This window comes from Gallinula chloropus, assembly GCF_964237585.1.
Source record: "Gallinula chloropus genome assembly, chromosome: 7".
In the NCBI taxonomy this organism is placed as follows: Eukaryota; Metazoa; Chordata; class Aves; order Gruiformes; family Rallidae; genus Gallinula; species Gallinula chloropus.
In genome coordinates, this window is record NC_140092.1 from 19,319,539 (window position 1) to 19,340,764 (window position 21,226).

General features: G+C 38.0%; 1 protein-coding gene across 1 annotated transcript in view; it reads right to left on the minus strand.

Moving 5' to 3' along the window:
- DLC1 (DLC1 Rho GTPase activating protein) overlaps nt 1–21,226 on the minus strand; it is a 220,654-nt gene that overhangs the window by 193,764 nt on the left and 5,664 nt on the right. Inside the window, exon 2 of the mRNA XM_084266827.1 lies at nt 9,336–10,497. Coding sequence (XP_084122953.1) covers nt 9,336–10,388 — 1,053 coding nt within the window. The 5' untranslated portion in view covers nt 10,389–10,497. The remainder of the gene's footprint in view (nt 1–9,335; nt 10,498–21,226) is intronic.

A 21,226-nucleotide genomic window follows, 5' to 3' on the forward strand; every position in this document is an offset into this window, starting at 1 on the left:
TGCAGGTCACCCCATGGAGGGGCTTCTCTTTGCTTGTTTCCTTTCGGCTACCGTGTGGGAGTTGGTCCGATAACCATGGACAGACTCACCACCATATTGCTACAGCCAAATGGTCCTTGACAGCAGCAGCAAAGACCTCGCTGCTGTAAAGCCTCAACCCCCAGAGCTGGTGCAGGGTGGGCTTCACTTGGGTGCCCCCTCCTCAGACACAGCACCACTAAACCAGAAGATTTTGTTTTTAGCACAGGTCCCACCTGCAGTAGAAGGCTGTGCTGAAAATGTTATGGCTTCAAAGGCCCTTTAAGGGCAGGGGTGCTCCAATACCAGCTTTCCAGGTCACTGTAGTCTCTTCTGGTTTTTGATGGATGCTGCATGGGTGTGCACCTCTCTGATCTCTCTGTTTCCGCTGAACTGTTAGTTCAAAGTGAACATTAGGGTTGCCAAAGTGACAGATGGACAATTCTAGGAAGCAAAGCTCTTTTCTAAAATTTTTTTTTCTTTAACCAGTGGAAATCTGGTCTGTGGACAGTGATGTGATGCAAATCAGAAGGTTTTGGCCGAGTGTTTTAGTCCCACTATGCATTTGCTAAACTGCTACATTTCAGTTTTGCTTACTATGCCCATTCATTTCTTCCAAGGCAGCTTGCCTCAAAAATGTGGTGTTAATCACAAATGTGGTGTCATTTTAGGAAGTGGTCATTGGTCCATTTAACATGGCCTACAGCTGAGAATTTCTAGGCTACAAACAGCAAATAATTGGCCCTTACCAATCAGAAACTTTCAAAGATTAATTTAAAAACAAACAAAAAACGTTTTAAAAGTTGCCTTCCAGCCAATAACTGCAAACTTAGATAAAATGAGAAATTTCTGAGTATAAACTACACAAACATAAAACTTTCTACATTGTTTTCTGGAAGTGTGTAATATCACTTTGGTGAAGCGATAGTGCATGACTACGAACCATGTATAATACAAATACTTTCATGACCATTTTAGGTAGCTGAAATCCAACTAATGCATAACTTGATGTGCAACAGTCTCTTGGTTTGCAGTCTAGACAACACTGGCAGCCTTTAAAATTTATTGCTGAACACTGTCACAAAAATGTGTCAAAGTAAAATTTGCATAAAGGTTATACTGTAATGGCCTGGCAATCATCCCATCCTGTTCTGAGCTTGTTTTAAATACTTTTCAGATTGTTTGAAATACATCATACTTCAGTCCAAACACAAAGGAAGTCTGTGGGAAAGCGTTCTTTAGCTTCCCAGATGGAGATAATATTTATGACACATTTTTCTGAGAGCAACAGAGAAAATTCATGGTCATTTAACAACTGTAATAGGAGTGCTTTATGACTACTACTTTCTACTAATTACCATAGATAATATGCATAATTAAAAAAACTTAGATCCAAGTGGTTTAGTCCGTTTATAGTTTTGAATGACATTTTCATTATTAAATTTTACATTTAGGAAGCGAGTTTTCAATGAAAAGAAGAGAAACTAATATTCATGAAAGCCAAGAAGGCTTTGTTTTTGTGGGTTTTTTCTTTTTTTAAAGAAATCATGCTATTTGTTTTGCTTTACGTGCAGCTCTTGCCAGATTCTTCCCAATGCCTTCAAACTTCTGACCATTTAATACCAATTTGCAAATGCAGCAAATTCCTTGTGGTGAAGCAACTGTGGATCTCAGTAATAGTTGCCCACTGTACTAGTACTACAGACTGTAGCTCTGAGAAATGTGGGTAGCATCTAAACTTTCAAAAAGCTGTTGTGGCTTAGGAGATGTCATCAGTTTTTGACTGTTCATATTCACTTTATGAGTTTGGTAAAACAGATCCATGCTCTTTCCTGAAACCTTCAGAAAGTTTGAAAAGCTTTGAAAAACATTTAGAAAAATCTCAAAATGACAATAGATTCTCACTGTTTGAATGATCACATTTAAATATAGACCATGAGATTTCCAATATTTGTGTTTGCCATTGACTTTCTGAAAATGAAAGTAAAAACATTCCCTAGGTGCTCAGGTATTATTTATCTCCATATATGAAAATGAAGCTATTCTGGCATAAACATAGGACTGAATTGTTCACGAACTAGAGAACCACAGGATTTGGAAGCAATTTTGCTGTGACAGTGCTTCTATAGTAACTAGCTTCTCTAGTCTCTAAAGTTACAAATTATTTTAACACCCAAGTTTAGCAAGGCAACACACTAAGAACACAGTAGTCCCAGTGACACCCATTGATGATTTTTGTGTGCGTGTGCGTGTCTAGATTTAAGGAGTGAAGCCCTGGTCTCCCATGACAGTACTGAAACAGTAAAGCCTTGGTCTCCTACAACCATTCAAACAACTGTCACTACTGTCCACATTTTTAGAATTTCTAATGACCATTATAATCTGAAAACGTGGATTTTCTTGTTTGTTGGGTTTCTCTGCTAGAATATTTACAAGGCGATTATCTTTTAAAATTCTCATTGGAAAAACGTAAACTGTGGGGGAAATTAATGCATTTGCACATTATACTTTGTAAAGCTGCAATTAAAGATGATTGACTTTGGAAATCACCAACTTTTAGAGCTGTCACCTTCCTCTGGCTGACACATTTGGCGACTGAATCTCAGAAAAAGATAAATCTAATTCCCTATGACAAAATCAGGACATAGCAAAATGCAGATTTTTATTTTTAATTAATGCCTCCTCAAAATTCCTATTTGTTATCCTCAATGCTGACATGTCTGAGATTGTTACAATGCAAGGCTAACAAATGTGCATCACTGACAAGCCTACACGTGCCAAAGTGTTACTACCTATGTAGTAAAAGTTTAGATTGGAACCCTACTAAAGCAGCTTCTATTAAAAAAGAACAAAAACACAACACCTAAAAAAAAGAGTCTTAAAAACTAAATTTAAAGTTGGCACTTAAAAATAATTAATCATTAAATTCATAGAATCCTAGAATACACTGAGTTGAAAAGGAACCGAAAAGATCATCAGTTCCAACCTCTGGCTCCACACAGGGCCAGCCAAGTCAGAGCATGAGACTGAACACAGCATCCAGTCAAGCTCAGTGCTGTGACCACTCAGTAAAGAATCTCTTCCTAATATCCAGCCTAAACCTGCCCAGTGGCAGCTGCATGCCATTCCCTCGGGTTCTATCACTGGTCATCAAAGAGAGAAGGTCAGCACACGCCCCTTTGCTTCCCCTTGTCAGGAAGCCATAGTCCATGATGAGGTCTCCCCTCAGCCTCCTCTTCTCCAGGCTGAACAAACCAAGGGACTTCAGCCTCTCCTAATAAGATGTTCTCTCCAGACCCTTCACCATCCTCATTGGAACTGGTTGAGATAATCCCATTCAACAACACCAGAGCTGAGGTAAAGGGAGATTAAGACTTGAGCAACACGTCTGGAAACTGTTTCTGGTATTTTAACAGCAGTAAAATAAGAAAAGATTAAAATGTTGGATACCATTGTTCATAACACACTTGCATTACTTTTAAAATAAGAATCTAATGCTGACAAGTGAGTGCTCACTTGAAAAGGATTATATAATGTGAATGGAAGAGATGGCAGGGAAAAGCTGCAAGGAAACCATCTCAGTAAAATAGGTAGCTCTTATGATTGTTTTGGAAGCTTTCCTACTACATTTCCCAAGTATCTTACTAGGAAGACTAAGCCAGCAGGCAAGGCTCCATAGGCTTCCTGGGGAGTCAGTTTATATGGTGATATAAGCAGAAGCTCCTGGAAGAACCTAACTTTCTAACTCAACATAACCATCACAGTTTTAGCCTTATAAACCAGAATTTATTACAAACCATAACAGAAGAGAGCCAGCCTCCACATCTCAAGGGCAATCATGACACTCAAAAGCCAATATGGGTGGAAAGGCAATATTTTTGTTTTCTCACAGTACTATAATTATAATTGATGAAACAATGAAATAAACTTCATTACAACTGCACAGAAAGGCAAAACTATGGTTTAAAAACTCACAGCTTTTGTGTGTGTGACAGGTGCTGCTAGAGACCCCCACGTCATCTCAGGTAAATGCCTACCCTGGATTCTTTCTACATTTACTACCCTCATCCTGAACTTAACTTAATTTCCATCTCATTGACTCTGGTGGCTGCTGTCATGCTGACTTTAGCTGTGTCATTAAGCACACAGCAAACCCCACAATATTTAATCTAGAAATCTGAATTAAAATAGTAGCAATAGTGAGCATTAGGAAATAGCCTTGACTGTTATAGTCTTTAGTCATGTAGGAATGACTTTGAGATAACATCAACTATTTGAAACTGGAAAGCATCTAAGCAGGCCACCATGAAGAACTGCAAGCAGTAAATATTAAAAGCAGAAGTCTCATAAAAGAGAGAGAAAGAATTCATACACCAAAACATTTACTTCATTACTTCTTCAGCGACACATAAGCATAAATTTGAGATTACCTATGAAAAGAAAATTATCCATATAGTCCAATTAGTTTGATACCCCAATTAGTCCTTCCTGAAGCAGTATTCTAGGTTCCACATTTTCTTAGAAGGAATACAGCTAACAAGCTTCAAATCACCAAATCAACAAGACGTCAATTACTTTTCCCAAAACCAATCGTTATGTATTGATTTCTTATTTCATTGCACTGTGTGCAGTAAATTTGCCAGTACTTTCTTATATGCAATCTTACAGAATTTATTAATACTTCTAATAAAAAAAACCTCTGCTGTAAACCAAAAGTTTCACATTAGAAGAGCACCCCAAAAGTTTCAGAATTAACACTTAATTTAGATAACTAACCAGGACTTCAAATGCTGATCCAAAAATTTTCTGAACTATTTTGAATTTGACTTTTAAGTCCAAAAGATTTTATTTTTGGAAGATTGACTACAAACCTCTTTTTACAGACTTCTCAAAAAATTACTGTGACAATAGCCTCTCTCCAGTGAGTGAGCAGTTTTGGAACTTGTTGCTTCCACAGGTTAATGAAAACAACAACAGTAGGATGTGTTGCAAAGGAACACTGCTTTGAGATGCCTGAGAAAAGGCCTACTTTCAGAGCAGCAAAGTTTTCCTTTCTTCTATGACTGCAATCTGGAATACTAAACATAGAAGATACAATGTATTTAATTATTGCAATGAATAACAGATATTTAGCAAACTGTGTTAAGAGGCAAACAAATGGATATACCTTACCCCAAACTAAGACAACAATTGAACCAATTGAAAATTTTGACATGGAATTCTTCATTTGTATATGTTTGGGGTTTTTTTCTTCTGACATTCAGATATTAATCTACATTTTATATAGCAGCCAAAATGCACGTGAGGAATGTTTCCAGTATTTACTCTGGATCAAATGAGAATATAGTTCTTATATGTTTGTGTATTCAGTGAAAAATCTGTTTAGCTTTTCACAGGTTTTTCCTCCTCAATCTTCTATTATGCTTAACTAGTTTATGGATTGAATTTTGGTTTTAAACATTAGCTACAGCTTCCTGAGCCTCATTAAAGGCCTATAAATGTAATTCTATCTTTTTTGCATGAAGAATATTTTTCAATACTCCATCTCTTTTTCTTAAATTCAAGGATATTATAAACTCCTGTGAGTTGAGCCCTGTGCTACTTTCTTTTATGTATGGTGGGTTTTTGTGTCTTCCTCCCCACACCCCTCCCCAGTCAAGAGTCAATTTGTATTTTATTAAAATTAATAGGTGACATAACATTATGCTACAGTAGGGAGTCACAGCTAGTTCTCTAGTTGTTTTTTCCCCATTTATATGGAACAACCATTAGGCACAAAATCTAAGATGGGGATTGGAATGATGAAATGTAGGGAACAGGTCAAAGTTTCTTTTGCAACGGTTCCATTTTTGGTTTAAATTTCATGAATTTTTACTCAAACTATTCAGAGTCAAACTTCACTGTCTGAATGCACTTCAACTTTCTACTCTTTCACTGATTCATTATATGAAAGAGCTGTCATAGCAGCAGGGATGTTTCTGTCTAAGCCTAAACTTGATGAGACTACTAGCTTGGAGAAAGCATAAAACAGGGCACATGCAAAAATTTGCAAGATCCTTCACAAGGTAAGACTACTTTTTCTCATTTTAAATTCAGCGCATAATAATATTTTTCTTTTTTTTTAATTCTCTTAATAACCAATATTCCTCTGGTTTTGAATAATATTGTTCTTTAAAAGCTTTATTCCATTCTATGTGTGAATATACACACGTATATATACACATATGAGCCCCAAGCATTACAGCTTACATTACGTTACTTCCAAAAATTATTCCAATCTCTGGAGATTCAGAGTGAACAACTCTTAAGTGAAGTGTCTATTTTAAAACCTAATTTTTTTTTAACCCAGGAAAGCAGATGGGTGGGTCTAGTTGGTGATGCTAAATACAGTTAATCCACTTACGCTCCTGAAACTCCAAACCATCAATAACCATCAACTTCATGTTGGGGATAAACTGAATTGATTATCATTCAACACAGCAACAGCATAGCTTGATTACTGTGAGATCTTTCAATTAGACTTCGCATCATTCTAGGAAAGCAAAGGAAAAGAGGATGCTGTATATCAAACTATCTGAACCCTGGTGACTTGAAGGAGCAAAGAATGCTGTAACAGCTGGACCCGTTTGCAAAACACATCTTCAGTGTCAGTACATCCATCACAACTAAAGCAATTCACTGAAATGGAACTAGCACTGGTCAAAGATGCTAAACTTTAAGCCCTTAAACTCCTCAAACCTGCATTCATCTGCAGAGCAAGCACAACAAATCCACACTGTCTCACCTCAGCTTCAGATTGAAGACAACAGATCCAAAGATAAAAAGAGAGGTCATGCTCTGTTGCCACAATTAAAAGCAGTTTAAAAATATGCTAACAAGGAACAGGTTTCCAGACGAATTTAGTACCAGCAAGAGCAAAGTGGTGTCTCCTCAAAGGTTCCAAGATCTTAACTGTCACAGAAGAAGTACTCGAAGTATTCTATTACACCCCAAAGTGCCACCTCAAAGTGTGGGTGCCTAAATACCTTCAGCGATTAATCTCCATGTGCCTTTTCCCATGTTCTGACCTCCATGAACGCATATTTATTTGGAGCTATAATTGATGCTGAGCATTAATCAGGCAGTGATGTGTTTTAGGCCTTAACTGCACTGTTTGAACTGCTGACCTTGAGAGAAAAGGTTTTATATACCATTCCCAATCCCTTAAGTCTTCCTGTCACTGCAAAGCACATACTTGACTTTTATGGATGGATTCAGTTTCAAGCCTGTTGTTTTTCTAATGTTTTGTTAAAATTACAAAAGTGGCTTTCAGTGAAAGTTTGTAAACATAGGCACATTTTTCATTACAGATTATTACCAGCACAGGCAGGCTTTTTTAAAATAGCGTACGGTCACAGATAACTGATAAAACACTGTGTGCAGGAACACTGTCTGTAGAAGCGTCCTGTGAACCTGGAGATACATAAAGCCAGAAGCAACAGCAGATCACATCTCTTCCCTTTTGCCAAATATTTTACAGTTGTTGTTAAAGGCTACTTTTTAACCAGAGTGGTACAAGACCGCTCCCTTCAGATCTACAGCCTCCATCATCCTCTTTTACAGTGCACACAGCTTTGAAGTTGCTGCAGCCATGTTTATCTTTACCTTCCTTAAAGCAACTCCTTCTTTAGCTCCTTTTTATGCTTATGTCCTTTTTTCATTTTTCTCACCATTAGTCTCACTGGAATTTTTATATTCTGTCTTTTAAAATATTTAATGGCACAATCACAAGCCACAAATATAAACACAAATATGATTCTCATGGATGCACATTTAAAAGATGAGTATGTGACCTCAAAAGAGGATACAAGGATACACACAGAAACTAGCAATGTCAAAGCTACTAAAATAATAGGTCATGGTACACTGGAAGCTAATGTGGGCAGAGTCACAGCATGCTCACTGTAGCTGTACATAATAAGAAAAATTTTTATCTGCATTTTCAAGCAATAATTATAGGACTTTGAAACTGCATTATAAAATTAATTTTCATATAAAAGTAAAAGGTAAGTATAAATATTTACAACTATGACTAGTAAAAAAGGAAAATGAGATGCTTAAGTAGATTAACTGAGCATATGTTATAATAGTCAATTAGTTCTCAAACATGACATTAATTCAGTTAATATTTTGTTTTAAACTTGAGTGCTTTCTACAGGAGGGCAAAGTTTGGTACTTCTAGTCAGGTTTTTGTTTCTTAATCATAACTCAAAGCCATACTAAACTGCAAGATCAGCTGAACAGTTAACACGTTAACTGTGATTGTATGAGCTTCCAAAGGAAGACTGTTTCAGGGCTTCTGAAACCTCCTGCAAAACTTCCATACAGCTTCCAACCATATCAGTTGAATGTTAATATCAGCACAGGGTTTACACAAGGAAGCAATGGCCAGCAGCTCAGGGTGCTATGTTAGCACACAGTACTTTAGGTCTGTGAATTTATGCTTTAGTGAAACAACAACTGAGGCACTACAGCTGCTAGAGAAAACCCACACACAATTAACAGAAACCAGATTTAAAAGAAGCAACAAATAAACCCAACAAAAGATGGATGATGTCAAATGAAGAAAGGCAGAGAGAGGAATAAACAACTACAAATTGATCATTAGCAAGAATAAGCTACATAGCTGGGAAAGCCAGACTTTAAGATGAATTCTGTAGTGCCACAGCCAGCTCGTCTCCTCCCATGAAAGCCACTAGGAGTTTTATTGCTAGGGAATCTGTCCATTAAAGTTTTGTAATGGTACTCTTCTTTACTCCGTGTGGACAGTGAAACTCTCTGGTTGCATTAAAATTACAAAACATTGTTTCAAGCACAGCAATACTTCTTTTGGCAAGAACATACGCTCATGGGGCTGAGCTGAAAACCAAAGAACTACTGCAAAATATTTCCACTCTTCTAGACACAGTCTGTTTCTTAAGAGGGCTAATGATACCTGATAGCAGCAGAAAACCAAAAATAAAACCAAACCCATAGAAGATATTCATTTAGCCTTGAACAGCACATGTAAAATATAAAGAATTTTTTGTATATAAAGTGAATATAAGCCATCTTCCAAATTCACAGCTCAGCCATTTTCAGACCTTTAAAAGACCTCATGAAACATCATTGTTGTACAGGCACATTGTTCTCCAGACCATTTGAAAAAAAATATGAGCAGTTACTGAAATGAGGCTGATAGATACATTTCATCTCCAATCAATTAGTCATGGAATTACCTTCATAAGGGATTGGGGGAAAATATTAGAAAAAAATACTGTAGTTTATGAGCATCCTACCTTTCTTTTGCGCAGTTTCACTTGACTGTCTGAATATTCTTGTGTGGCCAAATGATCCTTTACATGTAAACACTGAATGTCTTCTGCTGAACTGACATTTGAAAGGCATTTGTTTTCAGAGGCCGCTTGAGGGTCTGTGAAACCACTTTCATCCAGACCATTTTCCACTGCTGGGAGGAGAGAGCAAGGAGAAGATTGCATAAGGCAGTCGCTGGATCCCACTACTGAACTTAGTTGTCCATTGCTGCTGGTGCATGATTCAGAAGAAATCCCACTCTCTACCACATTACACTCAGACTTTCCAAGCCCATCTTTAAAAGCATCAGATTTCCGGCGCTGTTGTGCAATTACAGCAGTATGAAGCAGCTGCTTCCCAGGCACAATAATTTCTTTCACATTTTGAGAATTAGAAAGACTTTCTTTCTCTACATCTACTACTTCATTTAAGCCTTCATAATTACAAAGCTCTGGGCTTTGGGGAGTACTGCCACAAATGTTTTCTTCTTCCATCTCCTCTACAGGAACTGTGTCACAGCCAGGTTCCTTACTTATATCTCCAATTATTCCAGATGCTTCAATTGCCTTGTTACTCTCTGTTATTGGTACCATCTGTGTTAAGGAGCCTGCTCCATTCAAATTCTCTTCATCTTTTGGTTCCCTTCCTACAGCAGTGATGTGGTAATTAACACTATCCAGGTTGAGTGCTGAATAGTCATCATCGTCATCAGACACATGGACTAGAGTTTCTGTGCTGGCCTCCAGAAAATGCTCCTCATCCTCATGGTTATCGTTTTCATCCACCTCCTTTGAAACATTTCCCAGCTGCTTTGCCGGGAAACCAATCAGCTCTCCACTATAACAGCACTCTGGAAACGAAGCACATTTTTCTTTCCGGTCCACGCTCAAAACCTCATCTTTTTCCATACTTGTCTGCAAGTTATCAGCTACAAGTCCGTGACGACATGCTGTATTATACTCCACAGACTCCAAAGCCAATCCCATCCACTGGGTCACATGCTCTTCCCAGCTTTTCTTCCTGATTGCTAGAGACATGTCATAACAGTTCAGCAGCAGGCTGCAATGTACCTTCTGCAGAGGACCAGAGATGTCATGGCTGCTGTGTACTGTTCCAGAGGGAGAGAGGGTTTCATCATTTTAACATCTGAAAGAAATGAAAGAAAGGACTCAGTTATTGAATCAACTCCAAATTAAAAAAAAAAAAAAAAATAGAAAAAAAAAGGAAGGAACAGTTTAAACAAAAGTGTAAAAGCAAGATAAGACTGTAAGACTGCAGGACCAGAAGGACAGGAATTTAGAAGACTGTTTTGTTTAAAGTTTTAATACTTTTCATACAAAGCTTGACAGCACCCATAATTCAGTATAACTTTTTTTCTGATTACTCTCCACTATCAAGTAAACAGAAATGTTATAAACAGGCACATGGACAGGACTGTAGCTCTGGAGCCAAATTTTGACAATAAGTCTCTCTTCACTATGTATGTCATAAGATATTGATTTCCATGGGTACAAGTAGCATTAAGTCTTATGATTGCTTTGCACACAAAGTTATTTTGTATTTCCTCTTCATCCAGAGATACCCATGGAGTGCAACATTTTGGCTGTTTCCTAAAGGGGTAGAGCAGGACTTGAGGGTTATTCCAAATTTACCAAAGTTATAAACCATTTGTCTTATGAGTAGTTTTGTCCCATCCAGTGGCTCTCATTTTTATTGCCATTATTTCCCTCTCTTCGGGGTAAGCTGTAATTACAAGTGTTACATGGAACTGCAGAGGAAATCAGCTGTTGTGTGGTAATAAAACATACAACCCCTGCAAAACAAATTTACATTTTTGGCATATTCCTTACCTTAAATACATTATAAAACCTGAAAAAAACCCAAGAACATGGGTGATTATGTGTGGGAATCTACTACTATAAGGAAGGAAACCCTTGTTTAGTATGGAGCTCTCCAGAAGGCTAACTTGTGAGCCAGCTTGGCCAGCCCAACCTGTGCCTCTCACCTGGAGTGCGGGGCCCTGACACTGCCCACTGTCCCTGCTTGACTACCTAGGTGGGTATTTTTCACTGAGTGCTGTATCAGGCCTTCTGGACGATGGCATCTGAGGTACATTGCATGTATGAATTAGGACAGAGAAAATACCTCATATTAACTTATACCTTATGAAGCAAAACGAACAAGCTCTTTGTCAAATAACAAAACAAAACTTCTGGCCTGTAAAACGTTAGAGGTTCAAGGAGCAGACGCCTCTACTTTCCCCTCCCTACACAAGAACTGTCAGCACTTAGCATGGATCTGCTTATTGATTTCAGCAATAAAGAAGATTAAGTAGTGAGTTTGTTCTGGGTCATTTCAGTCCACTAAGGCAAAATCTGATTGCCCACCAGGCCACAAAGCTGTCTGGAGAAATCACATGCCTGAAGGTATAAAAGTATTCAACTTGAAAGAAATGCAGTATCATGTCTGTAAAACTGAACCTCTGTAAATTATGTCTTGACAAACTGACTTTCAGGATAGAGTTGTACACGCTCTTAGATCTTTAACCTTCTTTGAGGATGGCTAGGTTCATTTCACATTCACATTTTCCACCTCTGTGGAGACTGTACTTAAAAAGAAAATATATTCATTGGGTAAGAGAATTCCATGCACAAGTCATTAGCGTGTGGGAGGCTAAGGAAAATGGAAAATAACACACAAAGCCAGGCCAAAAAAATTTATCTGCTTTCAGAGGCAAAATTTGGTACTAAGAAGTTAATAAAACTTTAAGATTCTTTTCTTTTGTGTTTGCATATAAGAGCTAGACTAAACATCAAAATGTAAAAACAAATTATTGTATAAATTTGCAATGCATTTACATTCTTATTCTGACTTCACTTTGTGTTTTTGTTCTCCTACTATTTCTAAGTGCCTGTGGTCCAAAAATACCACAGGGTGCAAAATCAGCAGTGATAATACTGTTAACTTCTGTTGAACCTTTTCCTGATGGACCCTAAAGCTCTTCAAAAGCAAATAAATTAGTTTTACAACACTGCTGTGGCTTGTTTTGACCTCTGAAAAAGAGCAGGTTTACTAAAAGGGGCTCTGTGATTTCTGCTGCCCTCCATTAGAAATGCTTGAAGCTGTACCTGGGTGCAACTCACTTGTAGCTTCCCTCGATCATCCCCTACTCGAACAGTAGCTCCATCTACTTCACAGAAAACTAAACATCATTGCTATAGCCATATAGGGGAATTTCTGGCACAAATCAAGATAAGACACCAGTAAAAAGCTACAAAATGTAACTTCCTTATGACAGACATGTATCCATCTACCCACAATTTAGGCTGCTCTTAGTGTGCAGAAGGCAGGCATTCAAGGAGTTAATGGGTGTGTGTTAATCTTGCTGCTGCTAAATGGAGTTACACATGTGCAGAAAGGGGAGAACAGATCCCTTACTGTTTTTCATTTTTTTGGATGTGGAGAGTTATATTTCATGGGGGATGAAAACCAAATAAATTTTACTTTAGGAACCCTTCTGTTTTACTTGTGCTATCACTAGTTTTGGCTGCCTCATAGGCTGCAGAAAAAAAAATATTAAACAGGAGAGTATAAAATACTTTGCTTGAAATGCAAGACAAATAAATATATGACGGGGGTACTTTCATTGTTGTCTAAAATAGGAGTTTATGTTAGCACTGAGCAGGAAAAATTGACCTTACATATGCCCCCTCTGCAGGCAGCGTCAGCCACCAGTCCCTGAAATCCCCTCATTCCCATGGTAGATGGAGAAGCCCATAGTCTGGTGGAATCTTACTTTTCTCCTGCTCCCCCATCTGCATTATCTGCCACAATTCAGCTTAGAAATTCTTTTTTTCTGCTATAATTACTAGGCCACTATGGGCCAGCAAGGAACATTTTTTCTCTCTTCAAGCTCTGTGTTCAAAATCACCTATTTCCTTTGCACTCCCATGAGCTGTGCTTTGGAGGACTGACCGCTCCAGACCTCTGCATGAGGATCATAACTACGCTCCTTTCTCTGCCAAAGTGCACTGCCACTTTGCAGAAGAAAGGGTTCCTGCTTGGATCATCTCTTTTCTGCTATTGCCACTCACTTTTTTCTTTACATGAAGCATCTTTTCTCCTCTGAGAAATGTCCCTCCTCAAGTCCTTTTGTACTGGTCACCAAGGGAGGAAGCATCCCTCTTTCTCCCTTCCCATCATTACCGTTCCACAACTAGAACCATTCATACCTGATTTTTCCAGATTTTTAAGACTAGCAGATGAACTCTTAGTAGTCTGTGCAATGTTTTGTAGAGCGAAAAGACCTTTTCTTCTGTTCAAAGCTGCTCCCATATTTAAAACTTCTATTTTTTTTAGCTTTTACATTTCAATAACATTTAGCTTGGTATTGCTTAATACTATTAACTTTCTGAAGAATGAATTTTGAAAGAAAATATAATCGATGGACAGAAAATGCTTGATCCATGGTGTGAGTTAAAGAATACTGGCAATATTTACTCAAGTAGGCGTTCTTGACCAAAGAAAATGGAAGTGAGCAGTGGGTGATCATGCTGCAGCAGAATCCCCTTCAAGCACCCTCTGTGATGTTTCATGGTGTTTACAAAACAAGATGTCATCTTAGATGGAATTTTTAAATAATTTACTGCCTGTCTCCTTTCACTGTAAAATATAATGAAAAATAGGGCAAGCTGTTATGCTTGTTTATTTTGGGATGTTTTGCAACAAGTCTCAGAACTGATAGCTACTTTGCAATGGATAAAGCACAGAGTTAAGCTATGTATAAGATGAGCCAGTGGGCTTGCCTATAATTAGATTGTCTAGCATTTTTCTTCAAGGAGGATTCCTGTGTGATTTTTTTTTCTGAGAAGCTCAAATTAAACTGTTCCCAGAAGGCTTTTGAAAATCAGAGAGAGAAATGTCCTTTCTTTGTCTCATGAATTTCCATTCAGATTTGGCTGTGCTGCACATTTTTCAAGAAGCGTTTTACCTTCTCTGACTTTTCTCCTGAAGGAAATGTGATGGCCTACAAGAAGTACCTTTAAACAAAACAGTATCCATACCTATGACTGACACCCTGCGAAAGCTGTGCATGCTGCAGCAGGAAGACCTCAGGGTTGGAGCTAGAGTGAGAATGCAAAGAAGCAGAAGGAGACTTACTCAGACGCCTCTCTCTGTGACTACCCAGACCTGTCAGAAACATGTCTTCCCTTCTGGGGCACAGGATGGGACAAGAAAACCCCCCAGTTACAAAAGCAGGGAGACAGTGGCACACAGGCAGGGCTTTCTTGTCCTCCACCTCCTCCCTCAGCTTCCTAAGACGCAGGAGTAGTTTTTCTTGGGTGGAAGAAAGGGGTGAAGAGAGACATAGAGGCATTCCAGCAGCAACAGCCACCTCACGAGTCAGGCTGTGCAGTCCATGACATTGGGATGGAAGGGCTATGACAAAAGCAGGCACAAATAAGACACTGCCATGCAGGGGCACACCTTGGTGGAATCCCTGGCTACGAAAAGGACAAGAATGAACCCATGTCTGACATCCCCGCTAGTCCCACCAGATCCACCATATGGACAAAGTATTATGCCACACATGACCTCCTCTGGCTTGCAATACATAGAATGGCTTTGGAAGGGAGAAAGTTGCAAAAAACATGGTAAAATTTACTAAATGTGTCACGAGTTCTAGACTGGGCAGCCAAGGCAGGACAGCACCTACTCTCCTGTCAGTGGAATTCAGTTTCTGCTAATGCTTTACCATGGGATGCAAATCTTTTCTGCAAAAAAATAAGGCAAAGCGTTAGTTTATGAACTTACACAGAGATGAAAGACTGTTTCAGTACATTTTTTACATAGCAGGCGTACGTAAGCAACGGAGATCAAGCAGAAATATTTATTTTGTTATCATTATTTTATCTTCGTTGGTCTGTGACCCCAGTCAGCAAACTTTGTTTAAGGAAGTCTGAGTGAACAGGGTCTGTTTCCTATAAACTAATCTCACATCTTCCTGGTCTGGCTTACATTCAGCTCTTTCAGTAACTCCATACCAAGCTCTGAGACAGAATGTTGTTTACAAATAATTTGAGATAAACCATAAGCCTGTAGGCCTTCGCTCAGATAGTTCTTTTAAAGCATCTCCTGTTTTAGAATTTCTAGTCCTTCCTTCTCTTAATTCCTGGACATACACCATCCTTCGGATTTCACTGATATGGAGGCTCACCTTGCCTGCAGTTTCTACATAAACAGCCTTTGCAGTGCATAGGTATAGACCATTCCAGGCCCTGATGTCTCAGAATAGAAATGCATGGATTATTTGTAGCCGGGTATTAATCTAGTGAATACCTGATGCATCTTTCCCTAATTTCTTTTATCTAGAAAAGATAATAATGTAGCATCAAATATTTAAAAATGTTTGAACTGATGCCTCTTTTGAAAATACCTACAACTTTGTTCTAAAAATCAAGAGACACAGACCTTTTAAGACAACCTTGTCTTCAGAATGGAATCACAGTACAGTTGAAATCTTTCATATAAATTTTAATGGTAGGGTTGGCATGTCTATGCATGTGATTCCCCTTTATATTATAAATGTGAACACAGGCCAGTAATGTAGCCGTTGCTGATTTCTGTACAGATAAGCACAGATATAGACCAATAGATTCTTTTTACAATTTGGTTGTCCTTTTCTTTGAGGATATCTCTTGCTGTTTGCCTTCAGCCATCAATTGGAGGACAGAAACAGAAATACAGCCTTTGTGTAGCAGTGACAGTTGGTAAGTAATTCCTACTTGACTGAAATCCATAGTCCAAGTCCTGCTGGTTCCAAGAGAAGAGTCAGGGCTACTGATATTCACATTTTTCAAGACAAACTAAGGAAGCCCTGCCTATACTAAGACAAACAGGAATATTAAAAATTACTTATATGTATATATGGTTCTGCTTTAAAAATTATTTTTAAAGGAGTCAGATCAATGCAATCCATATACCTATAGAGACAGTACACCTTATTGGTCACTGCTCACCTAAAATTTTTCTCTTCTGCTTCATTCTGCAGGCCTTCTAAGGCAAAAAGTATTAAAATTCAAGTGAATAACAAAAAACAAAATCCTCACCCCTCGCTTTACACTTTGTTGATGAATACTCGGAGAATGTAACATTCGGAGCAATGTTTGGTACATAAAATTTACAATCATAGTTTGTCCCTTAAAAGTTGCTGTCACTGGTGAGGTAATCCAATTTTGCTAACAGTTTGACTCAGCTGTAATTGTCTGAATGGAAATTTTTCAGCGACTTAGTACTCTGGTCATACAATGCAGACAGATAGGGAGAGTTTCTGAAAGTATTTATAATACAGTCTTTGGTGAATAAGAACTGAATATGTTGCATTATTTAGGATTGCTAAATTCCTCCAGCTAAAGTTTTGGTGATACTCTAATACAAGTGCCAGTGTCCAAAGTTTTCTAAAAGAGACAGAATAACAGCTATGCACAAAATATAGTCATTTAATTCTACAGAAAACTATATTTCTTTTTTTATTGAAATATTTCTACGCAACACGAGAGTGTGACATTCTACCACATGAACCATAATAAAATGTGCTTTCTGGAATTATTCTTGGGTCTCATTTTCAGGTAAAATGCTTTAAACCTTATGAAACACTCTCAAACACTAGTATTGGAATGACATTGCATTGTGCCTTCAATACACACCAGGAATGCACACTGCATTGTGTGGCTTTGGTATCGGTACTTATTACAGAGGTATGAGCTGATGCAACAAACGTTTCTCCCAGCACATACAATGTAGGATTTAAAAACAGACTGTTTCACTGTACCCCCATAATTGCTTCTTGCCAGCTGTAGGTCAATCAAATAAACAAAAATAAATGGCAACAGATACCAATCCTTAGATAAGTTTGAGGAAGTGACATATTGAAATGTCAGTTAGAAGAGGTTTCAGGACAAGAAAATAAAGTGATCAGGAACCGACCGGTAGAATTGAATAACATTAATCAAATGAGAAATTACTGAACTTTTAACCTTCAAATGTACCTGAAGTTACTCTCTCTGTGTAGATAGGAACAAGGAACAAAAGTGACAGGGCAAGAGGCAATGGGCAGAAACTTGAATATAGAAAGTTCTACCTAAACATGAGGGGGAAGTTCTTTACTGCAAGGGTGGCAGAGGACTGGGACAGCCTGCCCAGAGAGGTTGTGTGGTCTCCATCTCTGGAGATATTCAAGACATGTCTGGAAGCTGTCCTGTGCAGCCTGCTCTGTGAGGGAGGTTGGACTAGATGGTCTCCAATGATCCCTTCCAGCCCCTATCATTCTGTGATTCTGATGCCTGCAAGGCAGAGGGAGGAAATCTGGAGAGCTGCAAGAGGGATGCTCTTCCAAGCTACTAGCAATTGCATTTGGAGTCAGGCACATTTTACTTGAGAAGGGAGATGCATAGAGACAGAACAATCCTGACCAGAGCTTGGAATGGGTGTTTCTAGGGTAAGAATGAAGCTCGTTTCCCAATCTTTCCTCTCTGATCATGAAAAAGAAGCAGAAAGACTTTTGGCCCACAAATTCCAGTCTCCTCACAGAGCCTTATGGGTCGCATCTCTACACCATGAGAAGACTGGAGGAACAGAGGGACTTGCTCTGTGCACTTAGCCTTGGGATGCTGTAGACAACGGTGGGATGCACCAAAAGCTGGTTTTAAAATCAAATCAAATAAAGACCACTTGGTCCTGAACTATTACATGCAAGTCCAATATCCATCTGCAATAAATTGACTGAAAATCTTATGAAGAATGAAAATAAATTTAAAACCAAAGAAACAGAAAGCCAAAAGGGAGAATCTATGATTTTTTTTTGTTATTTTTAGTAAAGAGGGAGATTATAAAATGATTTGCAAATGCAGCTATTAGAACCTCTGCTTTTTAGGTTTTTCAGGAGAAAAATAATGAAACAACAATGTTCGTTAATGATACACACAGACCCAATTGCAGTGGAGAGCTAGGAAATAAAATTACATATGAAATTACCTGACAGTAAATATAATGGTATGCAGTTATAAAAAAAAAAAAGTCTAAAAGTCTAACTATAAATGGCTGATAATAATAGAGATATACATATAAATGAGTAATAATAATAAATGGTGGTCAATGGCTCCAAGTCCAGATGGAAGACGGTGACAAGCACAGTTCCTCAAGGGTCTATACTAGGACCAGTGCAGTTTAATAACTTTGTTAGTGGTATTGACAGTGGGAGTGACTGCACCCTCAGAAAGTTTGCTGATGACACCAAGCTGAGTGGTGAGGTTAATGTGCCGGTTAATGTGCCAGAGGGATGGGATGACATCCAGAGGAACCTGGACAGGCTGGAGAAATGGACCCAGGTAAACCTCATGAGGTTCAACAAAGCCAAGTGCAGGGTCCTGCACCTGGGTCCAGACAACCCCAAAATGATCAAAGGGCTGGAGCACCCCTCCTATGAAGACAGTCTGAGAGAGTGTGGCTTGTTCTGCCTGGAGAAGAGAAGGCTCCAGGGGGACCTTATAGTGGCTTTCCAATATCTGAAAGGTGCCTATAAGAAAGTTGGGGAAGAACTGTTCACAAGGGCATGTGGCAATAGGACAAGAGGTAATGGTTTTAAACTAGAAAAGGGGATATTAAGGTTGGATATTAGGAAAAACTTTTGTGATATCTGCTACCAATCAGGCAAAAAACCCCATACAAACTAATAATCACTGTGGCTGGTAATCTGGAACTGAATTTCAATCTCAGTGAAAATTAGAAAGTATATAGCACAGTAAGCAAAAGAGAAACTGAGCATACAGTGGCATATAACATTTTCTAAGCTCTTATGCCATAAGCTGAAAAATATATGCGGTTACAGACATTTCATTTCAGAAAGAGAAATGGAGCAGGAAAAGGTATGGCAAAAAAACAATATAAGAGAATGAAAAGTATGGTATAGCATCTGTCTGAGAAGCTGTCAAATAGGCCAAGATTTCCTGCCTGGGAAAGAGAGGATTTAGTGCCATATGAAAATCAACAGTATCATGAAGGAGGAGAACATTGTGCCTCATATTACAGGAACTTGCCGAGGACCAAAGTAAAAATGGAAAGCAGAAATATTAAAACAGAAATAATTGGGATTTTTCTTACGCATGTAGAGAAGCAGAATCTATAATGTACAGAACACATAAATTATACACTGCGAAAAAATTGTGATTTCTGATAGAAGAAAAACCACACAAGATGTTAATCAAGCCACGTGCCTGAAGACATTCTTCTGACTTGATAAGGATTTCCTTTCTTTGAGGGATCAGTGTCATTATCCCTTTAGTTAGCTATTTTCTTTTCTCCTTTATAGATTCTGACATGTCAGATGTGCTCGTTATAGTTTACTGCCAGTGAAAATGTGCAATAATCTTAGGGTTGTTAACATCCTTTCTTTAAAAGGCTTGTAACATGTTACCAAAATTGTGATGCTGTCCAGCAGTTACAAGATCTCACTACATTAGACACCCCAAACTATAAAGTTAAGTTGGAAACTTATTCAGAGACATCCAAATTTCTGCTTGTCTTGTGAAAATATTATCAATTCCCAAGATATGAGACCAAACTTTGTCAATATGCCTTAATTTATTATTAGAAAACACCAAAGTAAAGCAACCCCATGCTGTTTCTGTTCGTTCTCAAAAAGTAGCTGCATTACTAGTGCTCATCATCATACAAAGAAGGGCTTTTACTTGTTGCCAACATGTGATTACAGTGGGTTTTAGCTTGGTTGCATTAGTATTTGGTTCATTTCCAGTGCTGAGCCTCAGATCAGCTAAGCCTCTTCCTCAAGAATGAGAAAAGGGAAATGACAGGATCCCAGCTGATCCATAGTCATCTAGGCTTACTTAAGATCTATATTATTTACACCCAATTTAATTACCAAATCAAAATTAATTTAAATTATAATTTTAAATACCCAACTTTATATTTTTGTACTATTTGGCATTAATGAATAGTCAGTAAATCAGAGAAATACTATTTCTTAAAGTATTCATACTATAATTATAATACCTTACTGTAATTTTCTTAATGGTATTTTAATACATTAATGATCAGCATTAAATTCTTAGTAGCTGTTATGATAACACTTTACCCTCACTGTAACAATATTCCAGAGTGGCAACAGTCATCAAATTTTAAATGCATTCTAGAAAAAGAAGTTTTAAGCCAAAAACCATTTCTAGCATAGTATTTTAAGAAGAAAATCAGAGCGATGGCATATAGTAATTCTGATCTGCAGGTCTTCTGGTCTTCAAAATTTAGGAGCTTGAAAGATACATTCTAAGATCTTGATTTCCACATAGCATACATTTCTTTGGAATTAATAAAAATAATCTAAGATGTAAAGGTTTAAAGTCTCCTTTTTGCATAGGTTTTTCTGGCTTGCTTTCTGGAATTTAGGGTTGGGTTTTTTCTATTTTTAAAACAGAGGTCTTCTATATGGAAATTTCATTGCCCATTCAATCCTCCCCGCAAACAATTTCTACATTTGGAGACCAGGAAAAATACCATAGTTAGAGGTATGCCTCCTCACCTCCTTTCCCCTACTGTCTTGGATGGAAGTGTCTTGAAAAGACAACGTGAAATAAGAAAAGGCTGTCCTGTAAGGCATGGTAACTCAGAAATTGTGACTATTATCTTTGGTCCTGAGTTAACATAATTTTTTCCAAAACCTTTTTTTTTTCCCTAGGATGGAAGACATTCCATTTTCTAGGCAACTCTAGTAAAAAACTAATTTTCTAGCTACAGGAGGTCCTTTTGAAAACAATATAAATTAACCAGACTGTATTCCTGATGCCTTTTAGGTTTAAAGTTCTAT